Raw genomic sequence first — 16,335 nt, 5'->3', positions numbered from 1 at the left:
GGAGACTGGAGAGTGACAAGAACACTGCTACCCCTGTTTCTGTGTGAGCAATGGCACTGAACACTGGCACTGGAGACTGGAGAGTGACAAGAACACTGCTACCCCTGTTTCTGTGTCAGCAATGTCACTGGAGAGTGACAAGAACACTGCTACCCCTGTTTCTGTGTGAGCAGTGGCACTGAGCAATGTCACTGGAGACTGGAGAGTGACAAGAACACTGCTACCCCTGTTTCTGTGTGAGCAATGGCACTGAGCAATGTCACTGGAGACTGGAGAGTGACAAAAAAACACTGCTACTCTTGTTTCTGTGTGAGCAATGACACTGAGTAATGTCACTGGAGACTGTAGAGTGACAAGAACACTGCTACCCCTGTTTCTGTGTGAGCAATGACACTGAGTAATGTCACTGGAGACTGGAGAGTGACAAGAACAGTGCTACCCCTGTTTCTGTGTGAGCAATGACACTGAGTAATGTCACTGGAGACTGGAGAGTGACAAGAACACTGCTACCTGTGTTTCTGTGGGAGAAATGGCGCTGGATCTCCTGGGGAGGGAGGTACTTGTGGAATCAAAAACTCACAACATCCGGCAACGTAACGATGACGTTTTGCCCCGACTTAGATCCGAGGAAGCAGGAAAGTACCGAGCTGGGATCGGTACTCAGATTAGCGATGTTCAGGGGGGTTCGGTTTTTGGAAAACGGAGTCTGAGCATCTCTAGTACATATGAATGATGTTTACATTGTATATTTAGTATATCCCTCACTATCATGGTTTTCAAAAAATACACAGAGAGATGTAATGTCATAGTTTGCTGAGCTGCCAAACTTTCGCCCATGACCGTAGTGTATAAAGGTTCACCTGAGCCTGCACTGTAAAAATTGCACATAAATACCTCTTAGGCAAAAGGAACATTTATTTGAACCGAGTGTTTGTCCGGACACACATGATAAAGTTTCATTGCTATCGTAATAACTCTTGTACATTCTCAATCCCGTTTTCTGATAGATGGTTTTATTTGCAGCCGGCTGAAAAACCAGACAAAGATACCACTACGCTCTATTCCTTCTCTGCGCTGAACGCACGCTTTCCTGTCCAATTACTGGCGCAGGGTCAGCACATGTGTAACGTGGGATCCTCGGCCAAGTGACATTCCACGGCACTGTTTCAGCAGACACGACGTGCAAATAGATGCTGTAAATGTTCCGCTGATACGTTTATACATATCATAATAAAACCGCAGAAAGCTTTCTAAATGATGCGTGCAAATCAAGCTAATTTCTACCACCATTAAATGGATTTTTTTTCAAAATTAAAGACTTTAGAGCCCCTCTGGCCAGTGCTGGGCCTAACACTAGGTGCCCCTAGGTAGCTGAATACAGCGCTATGGTTTTGACTAGCGCCTAAAATACTGAATGCGTTCCTATTTAACAAGTGGCAATAGGCCCTAAATCATGTGAGAAATAGAATTTTTGCAGGATTTAGGGCTTCTTTCCGTGGTCGACTATCTATCTCTAGGGGCCACCTACAACGTATAGCATGGGAAAGCCTATTTACCAAGGACAAATGCTAATGCCAGGTAACATTTTTTAATATTAAAAGAAAGCATATTTTCCGTTTTATTTTTAATAAAGTTATTTTATGTTATATCTATTTTTTTATTATTATTATTTGAAAAATAGAACTTTATTAGTTTTTTTATTTTTCAAATCTGGAAATGGAAGCCCAAGTCCAGGCCTCCAGTTCCAGCGCACATGCAAAAGATAACAACAATAATAATAATAATAATAATAATAATAGTAATAATAATAATTGTGAGGATTCTGGGTGTTTTAGAACCAGAGTTCACTAGGTTACCCTGCCTTCTTAGGCTCAGGAATCACACGGGCAAGGAGGAGAATGAAAGATACAATGCAAGCTTTACTTTTTCTACAGTAACAGAACAGAACATAAGCCTGCACACTTTAAGAAATAGGTCAGTGGATCACCAGTGTCAATAGGAGTCCCAGCAAAGTTTCCCACCCACCTTAGTCATGCAACAGTTCCACAGGCAACAGAGTCTGTCAGCAGGAGGTTCAGGGAGTTCTGGAATCTGGCTGTTCCTGGTCACTTAGACAACTCTCCACCAGCATGGTGGGGCTATGGGTATTAGTCTCCCTACTCCTGTGGGTGCACCAATTTACTCAGAACCTAGGAAGTTTCTGCCGATGGAGTGAGGTGATGACAGGTGCCCAGATTGAACAACAGCCATCTTCCCAAGATACAGGACAGTGATGATCACCCGGTCTGCTGGTAGAGCACAGAAACTCAACATCAGTCAGCCCTGCACCTTCCAGGAAATCAATCCACAGAAAATCCACACACCCACTCACCTATCCGCTGGAGTGTCTCATTATATCCATGGTCAAATTACCAGTGTGTTTTTCTCTCAGCCGTGCAAACCCCTGAGTCTGTTCTTCTTAAACATTGGTGGGTGCTGGACTAGGGGGTTGGAGTGGGAGTGGAGATGAGCTGTCCTTCCACAGTGGCTCCCTTGCTGTGTCCCTGCCACAATGTCTGGGCCAGTCCTATGGAAGACAATGGGTACATCTTGGCTTTCCCACCTTCAGATCTTAGATAGCACCCAGTCCCTCCTGAAATTAACCTCTTCCACACTTTTAATACTTGTCAGGGCTTCTATCTGTCCCTCACTTCTTGTCCCTTCTTACTCCCCAATGTCTCCACAATAAGCCCTCAACCTATCCGTCGAGTGAAATTTAAGAGCTGGTCCTGGGGTTGGATGTAGTGTACAGTAGTGTAATGAAGAGAATGGAAATAGCTACAAAATTCCAGGGGCATTTAATAAGGCTGTGTGATGGACAATCCTTGGGTAAGGTTTTTTTTTTTTTTGTTGGTGAATTAAATATATGCCACTGAAAATGACATAGCCAAAACGGCAAATTAAAATGAGTGTTATTTGCAAGCAGGTTATAAGTGTTGAGTATATTTACGCAAATGTCTGCAGCTCCAAACCTGATGTTTGCACTTAGCTTTTCCGTTGCCTTATTAAATATTAAATTCTTGGTTATATCAATAGTTTAAGCAAGTCCCAAGGTTGAGCGTTGGCTAGATGGGAGTGTTATTTCTTCTGTGTGGGTCACCATTTTATTGCACGCTCACCATGAGCCTTTGGTGGCCCTTAGAGAGCCATTATTAACAGGATTTTCTGCTGTAGATTCCACATGAGGTCTTCCATAGGAAAAGAGCTAATCTGTGGTCTTTTCTCTTGTCCTACACATGGTTTCTGTTTATGGGCACATTACCAATATTTAAATTGATACAGTTCTAAGTTTGGCCAATCTTCCTTCTAATTTGGGGTGGGATATACGTTCCCTTGCTCTTGTACTTCCATATGAAGGCTGACATCACAGAATACAATTTATTGATGAGCTGGGGGGTAATATATGTAGGGTATAGATTTGAATACGTACAATATTTTTGGCAGAAACATAATTTTTACAGCTGCAATACGAACGAGCCACAAAAACTCAATATTGATCCTCAATTTGGTGAGTTCACTAAATTAGGTGGTAGTGGGTAATAATTCTTCAGCTTACGTAGTAATTTGGATTCCTAGATAGTTAATAGCTTTGGGATGCCAAGTACATTTTCAATTATCCTTAAAAATCTTGTGTTACTCTATTGGAGAGAGCTTCTGATTTGTCATTATTTTGTTTGTATAGCAAGGTCTTTGCATAGTCCTGGAGGATCCCATAGAAGGTTGTAATAAGGGCTCGCTACAAAAACCAGAATCTGCAATTAGACACAATTTATGATATGTATTTCCTATATAAGTACATTAGATAGTGCCTTTTACTTGTAGCTATTCAGCTAACAATTCTGTCTCCATGGAATACAATATATCTACCCAGGAGTTTCACAGAAAGATAATTTCATGTTCAATAACCAGGGTATGAGTTCAGTCCCAGTTATATACAATATATGCATATGAAATATTAATCCCTAAGAAAGATACTGTATGTGATTTGTCTAGTTTATACGTACAGCTGCTACATAAATTTGACACACTTCATGTAGGTCCTTGACTTTTGATTACAATAGAGATCTATCAAAACATGAATTATGGAGAAGAGAGTTTTGAAGTCTTATATTCCTATATAAATATATAGGCCATATATATGGGATTCTTACAGCTTGTATCCTTTGAAGTTGCATTGAATCCTTGCGCTACATGCGTGATGGATACCATAGACACACACCTTTTTGTTAATTGACAAGTCTAGCAACTTTCAATACCAATATCCCCCAGTCTTTACAAAACATCTACCTCCCTCTGCCCACTTCAAGCCTTCCTCAGTGCCACTGCTTGACTTATTTTCCTTTTTCGCTTTTCTACGTTTGCTTTCCCTCGCTGCTATTTGCTCCTGTCTGCTACAAAATCTACTTCAAAATCCCTCAGCCACGCTTTTTCCCACTACATGTCCAACCTCATCTCCATCCACAAACTCTCCTACCCACTTTGCTTTGCCAAAGACCACCGCCTTACCTCCCCTTTGATTAACTCTTCTCACTCTCTCCTACCTTTGGAACATACTCCTTCACCTAATCAGACTTTTCACACTAGTCTCATCCCCTGAGAACGTATCTTTTCCCCAAAGTCTACCAGACCTCCTTTTAACTCATCGCCCACTGTCAGCCCCTCACCTACTCATCTACTGCACGTCACCTTCTTTTGTGTCTGCCCTCCAATCGAGATTGTAAACTCTTACTAGCAGGGTCCTCTCTCCTTGTGGTTTCCTGCCTACCCATATCATGTAAACTTGCACACCAATGATAGGCACCTTCTGACTTGTCTCTATGTCTACTCCAACAGCATCTCAAGCCGTATTTGGTGCACTCATGTTCCTGGGCACAGCCCTGCTTGTCCATGTCACCTCTCTGTACTATGTGACTTGCTGGTGTTTATTCCCTTTGTAATTTGTACGACGCTACGGAGCCATGCTGCGCCTTATAAATAAAGTATAACGATAATTATATGGCAAATTTATTCTCTCCTCCTTCTGCTCTGCCCTGTCCCTTGCTAAACAATCCTTCTTTAAGTCCCTTATCTCTTCTCAGTCCTCCAATCCCCGCCGCCTCTTTGCCACATTCAACTCCCTCCTCTCCCCCCCCTCCCACTGTCCCGCCTTCCCTCTCTGGGTCTGACTTCGCCTCCTTTTCCTCTTCCAAAATTGAAGCCATCAGACAGAACATCTCCTCCTCCCATCCCTCTCCCGCCACCCTCACCGCTTCACCTCCCGCTATCAACCGGCTCTGGTGCTCCTTCATCCCTACATCAGGTGAAGAAGTTCGCTCCCTTATTCTTTTCTCTCCACCCTCTACCTGTCCTCTTGATCCCAGCCCCTCCCACCTCCTTCGCTCTCTCTCTCCTACTGCCTGCTCTTACCTCGCACACCTCTTCAACCTATCACTCTCCTCTGGCGTTTTCCCATCCTCATTCAAACACGCTCTTATCTCCCCTATCCTCAAGATACCCAATCTTGACCCCACCTCTCTTGCAAACTACCGCCCTATCTCTCTTCTCCCATATGCCTCCAAATTACTTGAGCGGATTGTCTGCTGCTGCCTCACCAGGCACCTCTCTGACAACTCCCTCCTTGACCCTCTCCAATCCGGCTACCGCCCCCTCCACTCCACCGAAACAGCCCTGGCTAAAGTCACCAATGATCTCCTATCAGCAAAATCCAAGGGTCACTTCTCTATACTTATCCTCCTTGACCTTTCCGCGGCCTTCGACACTGTGGACCATCCCCTCCTGCTGCAAACTCTTCTCTCCCTCGGCCTCTCTGGTCCTGTCCATGCCTGGTTCACCTCATATCTTGCTAACCGCTCCTTCTCTGTATCCACGTCTAGTTCTTCCTCCACCCCCTCCCCTCTCCCTGTAGGAGTCCCTCAGGGCTCTGTTCTTGGCCCTTTACTCTTTTCACTCTATACTTCCTCCCTTGGGGCTCTCATCTCCTCATTCGGTCTTCAGTATCACCTATATGCTGATGATATTCAACTATACATCTCTTCTCCTAATTTTTCCTCCTTCCTCCTCTCTCGTCTAACTGACTGCCTCTCAGCCATCTCCTCCTGGATGTCCTCACACTTTCTTAAAATTAACATCTCCAAAACTGAACTCATTGTCTTTCCCCCACCCAGATTCCCTTCCCACCACGACCTCTCCATTGTTGTTAACAACTCCACTATCTCCTCTGTCACCCAACTCCGCTGCCTGGGAGTCACTCTTGACTCCTCTCTCTCTTTTGCCCTCCACATCCAATCCCTCGCCCAAGCCTGTCGCTTCCAACTCCGTAACATTGCCCGCATCCGTCCCTTCCTCTCTCAAGATGCCACCAAAACTATCATCCATGCTCTCATCATCTCCCGCCTCGACAACTGCAACCTCCTCCTAACTGGCCTCCCCTGCTCCCACCTCGCCCCCCTACGCTCTATACTCAATGCGGCTGCAAGACTTATCTTCCTCTCACGCCGCTCCTCCTCTGCCTCCCCTCTCTGTCTTGCCTTACACTGGCTCCCCTTCCCCTATAGAATCCTTTTCAAACTCCTCACCACCACTTACAAGGCTCTCTCCCAGTCTACTGCCCCTTATATCTCTAACCTCCTCTCCATTCACACTCCTGCCCGCTCCCTGCGCTCAGCCAATGATCGTCGCCTCTCCTCCACTCTGATCACCTCTTCCCACTCTAGAATCCAAGACTTCTCCCGCGCTGCCCCCCTTCACTGGAACGACCTCCCTCACTCCATCCGTCTCTCACCCAATCTGTGCTCCTTCAAACGGGCACTTAAAACTCACCTGTTTCTTAAGGCCTACCAACCATCCACTTAACCTCTCATCTCTTCGGTTCTCCCCTTTGCCTCACTGGCTCCCTTCTGTGCCTGATTCTGTCCACCCTCCCTTAGGATGTAAGCTCGTATGAGCAGGGCCCTCTTTCCTCCTGTCTCCATACCTGTTCTTCCACTCCGTCTCTACTGTATTTGCCTGCCCGGAGTTTACGAAGTATTGGTATTTTATGTTTAATGTTCTGTACTGTTTTGCCCTGTATGGTCTACTGTTTGTACTGTGTACGGCGCTGCGTAAACCATGTGGCGCCTTACAAATAAACGATAATAATAATAATAATAATAATAATAATAATAATATAAGGACATTGAGATGTAGTATAGTGGCATTATAAGGCTCATTACAAAAGGATATATGTTATGTAGTTATACATGCACAGTATCTGGTTTGTTGCCATGTCACTGTTAAATATTTACTTTATTTGCCATATTGTATACTATAAACGTGATCCTTTTTACAGCAGCACATACTAAGCATTTATATTTTCTCTGCACGCGGTAAACATAGCGTAGCCGTTTGGCGAACTAATCAAGGTTCACATTGTGAAAGAAAATTCCAGTTGGGAAGCTCAGCAAACTCACTAACCTGCACATTGTTCAACAGCGTATTTCTTCCACTGACTCAGGTCACATAAGTGCAAGCAGTTTTACAAGCTCTGGCAGAGTACGGGCAGCCAAGACCCAAACGGAGCCTGGGCCCAGGTAGCGAGGTTGCTCATGATGACTTGTGTAAAATTTGGCATTACAGGAACATTACTTATATTAAAACGTTATGAAGTCCGGCTCTTCTGGTTCAGTGCAATAAAATTGCTCCCAAATCTAACAGAGGCTTTCTTCTATAATTTTCCTTAGCAAATCAAAGTTATGTATTTTACCACTCCATGATCATTTGACCACTAGAGGCGCTGTCCCCTGCAGTCCGTGACTGACGTTTTATTTTACCAGAAGTTACAGTAAAGTTACTCTTCAACAAATTCATAAATACAGCAATGCTTTGTGCAAAATGCTTTATGTGAATGTTTTACTCAACATTTATGATTTATATTTATAAAAGGTGCTACTTTACAGAGCTACTTTAGACAATCGGTGGCGTTCCAGCTCTTGTAGAACTACAAGTCCCAGCCCTGGCTGGCAGGCAGAGAGGTATCGCTGGACCTCCTAATTTGGGGAGAGCCCACTGATCCCTTTCCAGCCTTTTGGGGCCCGCCTCGGCTCTCAGGTCACAAAAGGGGCCCGTTCTTTCAAACATATGTAAATTCAGCTTACGCTTACCCCCCTGTGCCCCCACTTTCTGCCTCTCCAGGTATCGATGGATACTATTCTACTATGCACAAAAATCAGCAATCATTAAATCATGAATACTAAAGTATGTTTATAGCTCTTCAATAGAATATAGGAAAGAGCTTTGGATAGATCGAATCCACTACCACTAAAAGAAAGTGATTCCCTAGTTATGGAATGTTGATATAAATAGTATCTGTGTGATTCACAATGCTATCAAGAAGAAGTTTGATAAAAAAAGAAATCTCAACCCCAACAAATCACCAAACAGGCCGCACTTAGTGTTATCTCATCCAAGAATCTCCTGTTTAATCTGTGTCACCGTTGTAATGTCAAGAAGCAAGACGTGTAATGTCGAGAGCACACACACGTGTAACTTCACCTCTATTACAGCATGAAGAGAGAATGTGAGCCAGGGCTGCGGGTTAAATGGAAGACGGTGTTGCCTGAGCCTATTAGAGCTGTTCAGATCACACCGTAATCACTAGCAGAGGGATCTATTAATATGCCCCTTTACCTCCTGCTCCCCATCACGTACGGACGGCTCACATCTGGATTCAGATGTGATCTCCAGTTTTTCCCCAGTATACACCAGTCGCCTTGAAAACCTGCTGACACCGAGCATTATTTCTGTCTATAAAGAAATGAGTCGTGATCTGGCCCGAGTCTTCAATTCCATAAAGGAACTGCGATCACAACGTACAGATGTGACTGATTCACTTCCAGATGTAGAGCCAATGAATCTGTTACCTAGGATAGGTCTGACATTGAAAGTTATTATATTATTATGATCTCTGTATGTGATGATAGCTTAAGTGTGTGGAACAAGAAACCAGATAAAGGCATTTGATATTCATCCAGTTTATCAATTGCACCAAAAATACCTATTATTTATTATTATTATAATTATTATTATTATTACTATTATTATTTATTAACAGATGATTGTTTTTATGCAAAAAATGATACACAAGTAGCTTAATATATGTATAAACTCCTGTAAATAATATATGTATAAACATTCAGGGCTAGATTTACTAAGCTGCGGGTTTGAAAAAGTAGGGATGTTGCCTATAGCAACCAATCAGATTCTAGCTTTCATTTATTTAGTACCTTCTACAAAATGACAGCTAGAATCCGATTGGTTGCTATAGGCAACATCCCCACTTTTTCAAACCCGCAGCTTAGTAAATCTAGCCCTCAGTTGTTATTATCGTTGAGTTCTGTTGTTTTCACTTCTGTGTCCATTAGAAAACTTGTGCATTACAAGGAATAATGATCGTCCTACTATAAACTATTATGGAAATTAGAAGGGATTTCTTTGGCCTACATAAAAGCATACTTGACAACTCTCCCGGAATGCCTGGGAGACTCCCGAAATTCGGGTCGGTCTCACAGACTTCCGGGAGAGCTGGTAAGTCTCCCGCATCCCGCAATTGCGGGGCTAAAATGACATGATTCGCGTTGAATCGCTTCATTTCGGCCCGTCCCACTCGACAAAATGGCATATCTGTAGCGGGGGCAAGGCCAAAATGACGCGTTTGCCCGCGCTCCGCCCCCTCTCGCCCTCTAGACCCGCCTCTCTCCCGGATACAAAAGTAGACAAGTATGCATAAAAGCACTTGGTATACAGCCTCATATATGGTTACAGAACAATATCAATGTAATTTACAGCAGGGAATACATTATCCTATATACATTACATAAATGTGCAGAACACATTGCAGCACTTATTCTTTATACACCATGATACAAGGGGGAAGGATTGCAGGTGGATTCTGGGTACAGACTGCTTTTTCGGTCATGGAACTGAAGAGCAAGTAGGAATTGTTGATTCAGATAGTTGACTGTAATGCTCAGGCCCTGATTGTTACCTACACCCAAGCACTTTTGCTTTAACAATTCACTCACTTGATTTGCATTGTGAAACCAAACTTCCAACACAATCATCATCATCATCATCACCATTTATTTATATAGCGCCACTAATTCCGCAGCGCTGTACAGAGAACTCACTCACATCAGTCCCTGCCCCATTGGGGCTTACAGACTAAATTCCCTAACACACACATACAGACAGAGACACAGACTAGGGTCAATTTGTTAGCAGCCAATTAACCTACCAGTGTGTTTTTGGAGTGTGGGAGGAAACCGGAGCACCCGCAGGAAACCCACGCAAACACGGGGAGAACATACAAACTCCTTACAGATAAGGCCATGTTCGGGAATTGAACTCATGACCCCAGTGCTGTAAGGCTGAAGTGCTAACCACTACACCACCGTGCTGCCCCTAACCAAATCTGTATAAAGCATATTCTGTTCTGCCAGAGATTACATTATGTATTTTACTTGCAACCATATATGTCCCAGTACAGCTCTCTCCTCTCGTCAATAAATAAAGGTCCTTGTAAAATAAGAAGTGGGGGCAGTCTGCAATTCCTGTATATCGGGCCTTACTCCTGGCCTTGCTACCTATGTGAGAGGGATGATGCTGGTAAATGAGTATTCTGGTTACAACAGTGTGCATCAGACTGTCATCCAGGTGGGAGGACACAAGATTGGATTAGAGTTAGTAGATACTTTGCAGTAGAGGGTGCTTAGGGGCTGATTTATAAGAGCCAATAGGTCTTTCTTTGCCTTGCCCTATATATTAAGGGAGGTACCACAGGTGAGTATGAGGTCCCCGCTGGTGTTAAATATCAGTACCAGTCTCTTAGAAATTAATAGGGTAATTTACCAGCCCACATAAAAAATAACTTTTTCATCTTGATGATATGAATAATGATAAATAATACTGGGAAACATATAGAAGGAGTTTATATTTCTACCAGATCACAGTCCTGTGTATTTTAAGCTCCAGGGAATTTTAGTTTGACAGCAGAAAGGTGTTTTTCACCTTTATTCAGCTTAAGTAAAAGCGGGCTGAAAGTGGCCCTGGAGTGAATGGAAGACAGTGGGTTTGGCATCCATTCTACTAGGCAATGTCCTAGATTTATGACCCTCAGCATGATTGTCAAGCTGTAGATGCGAGTCCTACTTTGTACTTTATAATTCAGAGACTGCGAAATTGTGGGTCACAAACTTGGTTGTTCTCTGTGACCTGGGGGACATCTGCCCACTGGATCGGTCCCACATTGGATGGCCTTGTACTGGGTCAGTGAGTCACCTGCATTTTTATTCCTTTAAAATGTTCTTAATAGGCTGCTGGGTTGAATCTTGCCCTCAAGCAATGTTCCCCCATAGTAGCCCCAGATCCACCCAGTGTAACCAACATTCATCATCGTCATTTATTTATATAGCGCCACTAATTCCGCAGCGCTGTACAGAGAACTCACTCACATCAGTCCCTGCCCCATTGGAGCTTACAGTCTAAATTCGCTAACACACACACAGACACAGACAGACTAAGGTCAATTTTGATAGCAGCCAATTAACCTACTAGCATGTTTTTGGAGTGAGGGAGGAAACCGGAGCACCCGGAGGAAACCCACGCAAACACAGAACATACAAACTCCTCACAGATAAGGCCATGGTCGGGAATTGAACTCATGGCCCCAGTGCTGTGAGGCAGAAGTGCTAACCACTGAGCCGTGCTGCCCCATAACATTGTCACAAAGCTAAACCCACTTACGTCCCTTCAGTGGTCTGAGAATAATTCCTGTCCCCACCTTCTTTGTCACAAGTAATGAATGGATTGCTGCTGCTTGTCATAAACACACATGAAGAAAACTTGAGAATGACAAAACAGTAGTGTATACAACATCATCTAGTGTACAGAATACTGCTCTATGGTGACAATTTGTAACTAAGATGATATGATTCCCACGCAGCGCTGATCATGTGTGTGTGTCATCAGTAAAATGTGATATACGATGAGCAGGAAGGAGCTTATTGATTGGATGTCTGAGCTGCACAGAATTCCTGGCTGACAGATGTTTCACATTACAGAGTACGGGGTGATACGGCCTCATAGCCACCAGCTGTACGCGGTGCAGAGCTGTTTCCCTAACTGGCAGTGTTTTATTTACTCAGCTTATCCCACAGCTGGGCCTAGAGGTGTCCTAACAATGTTGGATTTCATTTCTGTGGAAAGAGAGAGATAATGAGATCTATGGGACAGACACTAGACATAAAACGAACACGTGTATTTATTGACTGTACACAGGGCCGCTGAGAGGGGGGGGAGCGGGTACTAATTACCCGGGCCCGGGCCCTCACGCCAACGTTTTTTTTTTTTTTTTCAAAACTATTTATTTTTGTTGGGGTTTTTTTGGGCGGTGTGTGGGGGGTGGGGCTCGGTCGTTGGTGGGGGGAGCAGGGTAGTGAATTTCTTTTTTTTTTAATACTCACGTGATCGCGGCGCCGGCATCCCTCCTCTCTGCTGCTCTGTGCTCCATTCAGACTGTCTGAATGCCGGGTGTGACATCATCATGTCACGCCCAGCATTCAGACAGTCTGGAGCAATGGAGCACAGAGCAGCAGAGAGGACCAAGAGAGAAGAAAAGGAAAAGATAAGTAAACGAGGGGGGGGGGCTGTCATAGAGGGGTTAAAAAACCAGTGGGGGGCCATGTCATAGAGGGGTTAAAAAACGAGGGGGGCTGTCATAGAGGGGTTAAAAAAGAGCCTATTGATTTTGATGTGTTAGCCACACCCCAATGGCGCATTTGCCACGCCCCAAATGCATGACCACACATCTGAAAAATTTTGCGCATTTCTTTTTACCATACGCGACTATAAGGGGGGCCGGGGCCCTGAATTCCTCTTGGCAGCCCTGACTGTACATATATCTGTTATTATACATTTAAAAGTTACAGATGTTTCAATGACATGAATGTGGTTAACGTCAGGTACCCACTGGCGTTTTTTAACCCTAGTATGAACAATGGTCGTACACAGGTGCGGCTGACATGCGTTTGAATTTTTCCTAGCGTTTGAGGTCATTAGATGTGAGTTAGCCTTTTCATAAGGTAAATGCTTATGGATAAAGCAAGATGAATTTGGAAAAAGCAAACACACCAACAACCATGAATTCTATTGTCAAATCTGTTTCACTGTTTGCTATTCGAGTGCATGTAATACACACCAGGAGGTACGAATCCTAAGCGACACAACCACATTTTTTAGAACTTTTTATTAGCTTAGTTATTGGGTCTTTTTTCCAGTTAATCCCCCCTATCTATCTACATGTTGTTGCCTAGATACGCTTTTTAGAGGGATGTAATTAGCATTATCTAAAACTAGACAAATCCTCCTGTCACGTCATCACACTCATATCAGCAATTTAAAATTATACAGCGCCAAAGCTATTCACATGATGGGAGCGGACGTCATCCCTTTCATCTCATACATCGCCAAACTCAAGCACCCCCCCCCTCCCCCCCAAACCATCAGGAAGATTTTTCCTTGTTTCAGTTAATAGTAAATATATTCTATTAAACTGTATATAGTCAACAGTAGGTTAGCATTCTTGCATGGGGAAAACAGATGGAACTCTTACATTTATTTATTTTTTGGAAAAAAAAGTGTCCGCAAAGTTGGACATAAACTTTAAATGAGACCAACCAGTCAGATTCTACCTGTCACTTTTAAGATGCATTTCAATAGGGTAAGAACACCTTGATGTGTTAAATATTCACCCCCCCAGAGATCATGTGTGAGCCGCTCAAACTGCAGACCTACCATGCTACTTATTGTTCACCAACTAGATTTCAAGGCGCACGCCCACTTGAGTTACGGACTTTGAGAACAACGGAGTATAGTCTATCTGCACCTAGTTATGCATGTTGGCGGGCGCTCTGGAAATGGACATGATGGAAACAGTAATAACATCACACCAAGGTTCAGCCTACGCCCACTCTACCACCATCCCACTTCATTCATTAAAGAGTTTCCCTTTATCTTCTAAACTAATCCTTGATTTAGCTTAATTTCAGTCCTAAATTAATGATGACTGAGGGGTAATCAGGACTGCCTTAATTACGTATTGACCTGAACATGCCCTGAAACATGCAATGGTGAAAAAGTAGGAGTGACGTTGTTTTGTAGACTGGCCATACCGCATCATTATATGGTGATACGGTTATGTCCTGTATAGTTTAATAGCAAAAAATAATCTGGTCTGGAGTTAAAATAGTTCAAAACTGGTCTAGAAAATATCCATGATGCACGATTGTATGAACAGCAAATTCTCATTCCTGACCTTTAACGGTGGGGATTCTCGTACGATTTGTAACTCTGTCATTCCTAAATTTCTCAGCTTATCTGTGTAGAGCAGTGGTTCCGATAAACGAAATGACTCAATGGGCCTGACTCATTAAGGAGAACAAAACATGAAAAAGGAGTAACTTTGCACCTGGACAAAACCATATTGCATTGGAGGGGGAGGTAAATTTAAAATGTGGGGACAGATTTATAGTTGGGGTAGGGCATGTCCTAGATCAACTTTGAATTTCAGTGTGAAAATAAAGCTATCAAGTCTTTGTGTGCTACATGAAAAAACAGCCAGTATTTAACTTATCTGCAAAATAATAAACTAATTTGCACCCCTTGCATTGTAACATGGTTTGTCCCAGAGAACATTTACTCCTTTCTTTTGCCTTACTTTCCTTAATGATTCAGGCCCAATGTGAGCAACGGGGAAGCATTGGAAATATATAATGGTAAATGTAACATCCCAATGTAAATAAATACTGTATTCACTGTATGTTTCTGCAAGTGTCTTCCTGTCCTGTGTACAACAGGGTAGGTAAATTAACCTGAAATTCACAAATGTAAATGTTCCGAATGAAACTGCTTGACAAGAATGGTTATATTTTTCTTTGTAATCCGCTGCCAGTTTAACCAGAGCTCTTATCCAATTATCTAATCAGCTCGTTATAGGTATTTCCACGGTGAAATTGTATCAAATCAGCCAAACCGAATATTTGTGTAGAAATGTGAATCACTGGCAAACCCTCTAATTACATTGTATCCATTTCAGAATACAGCTGCTGACAACTGTAACAGTTATCAGCGATTTAAAGTGAAACGGTCTCGTTGTGGTTTATTGGTAGAGGAAAAATCTTATACCTTTTAATCAGTAGAACTTTACTTTACTGGGTGTCTGTTGCCTTCAAGGGGTAAATAAAACCGTTTTCTGGGCTGAATCTTATTTCTGAGGATGGAGCCAATCAATTCATTAAGAGCCAGCAGTAGTGGGTGGAAGATGTTATTTAAGGGGAGTACATGGTAATCTCGCAAAACTATGGATGGAATCAAAGTTTAATGTTCAGAGTTACTGACGTCCAAGATCTTTATAAAAGATGAAATGAAAAATAAAGTCAATGCAAATAATTCTTAATAAAGATATTATTTAACTATATAGCTAATAAATCATACCTCTAGTATGGATTTCTCATGTGTCACCGTGGTGTGTTTCAGGGGCAGCTGAAGAGGGGGTGATTCGGCTGACGAACGGATCTGGTCCTCACGAAGGCCGTGTAGAGGTCTATCATGAAAAGCGCTGGGGAACCGTCTGCGACGATGGCTGGGATAAGAAAGATGGGGATGTGGTTTGCCGGATGCTGGGATTCAAGGCAGCTGAGGAGGTCTACAGGACAGCCAAATTTGGTCAAGGTAAGCGGCTGCTGCATAAAAGGCCTAGGGAGACAGATGTCTATAGCAGCAAAGGTCATAGCACAGCAAAACAATAATTTTATGTCGATTGCCTGCAGTTTTGGGATCCATAATTCTAATTTGTACTGGCTATGTTATAGAGATACCACTTTTTTTGTTTGCTTTATTTTGGTAGTGTGGGGTTTCTTCATATGTTGATATGAATGCAAGTACCAGGGCTGTAACTAGGGCTGTGCGACAGGGTCGACCGCCCAGGGCGCAACACTAAAGGGGGGTGCAATTTCATAATATTTTAGGCTAATTTGGTTAAAATTGAGGGCTAGGGGGGGCGTCATTTTTCATTCTCGACCCAGGCGCTGAAATTCTAAGTTACGGCTCTTGCAAGTACTATGTCTTTCTGCTGTCTTCTTGCGGAAATCGAGAAGGTATTAAAGGTAAGTTAAAGAGGATACTCCAGTCACTTTCCTGTTCACTACAACAGACTTTAAAAGGACTCTAGTCCGAAATTTTTGTTCCCTGTGCCCGGAGTTTATA

The 16,335-nt window shown here is 43.2% G+C and overlaps 1 protein-coding gene and 1 long non-coding RNA gene across 2 annotated transcripts in view; one reads left to right on the top strand and one right to left on the bottom strand.

The window, feature by feature from the left end:
- SCARA5 (scavenger receptor class A member 5) overlaps positions 1-16,335 on the top strand; it is a 343,414-nt gene that overhangs the window by 301,328 nt on the left and 25,751 nt on the right. The window contains exon 8 of the mRNA XM_075201143.1: positions 15,607-15,801. Within this exon, the coding sequence (XP_075057244.1) occupies positions 15,607-15,801 (195 nt within the window). The remainder of the gene's footprint in view (positions 1-15,606; positions 15,802-16,335) is intronic.
- Positions 1,820-16,335, bottom strand: part of LOC142143356 (uncharacterized) — a 115,027-nt gene continuing 100,511 nt past the window's right edge. The window contains exons 3-5 of the long non-coding RNA XR_012689514.1: positions 15,565-15,825; positions 2,372-2,566; positions 1,820-2,288 (exon numbers count right to left, since the gene is read on the bottom strand). This is a non-coding gene — a long non-coding RNA (uncharacterized LOC142143356). The remainder of the gene's footprint in view (positions 2,289-2,371; positions 2,567-15,564; positions 15,826-16,335) is intronic.

The sequence above is a fragment of the Mixophyes fleayi genome, chromosome 3 (assembly GCF_038048845.1).
Source record: "Mixophyes fleayi isolate aMixFle1 chromosome 3, aMixFle1.hap1, whole genome shotgun sequence".
NCBI classification, from domain to species: domain Eukaryota; kingdom Metazoa; phylum Chordata; class Amphibia; order Anura; family Limnodynastidae; genus Mixophyes; species Mixophyes fleayi.
This window is presented reverse-complemented; position numbering and strand designations above follow the sequence as displayed.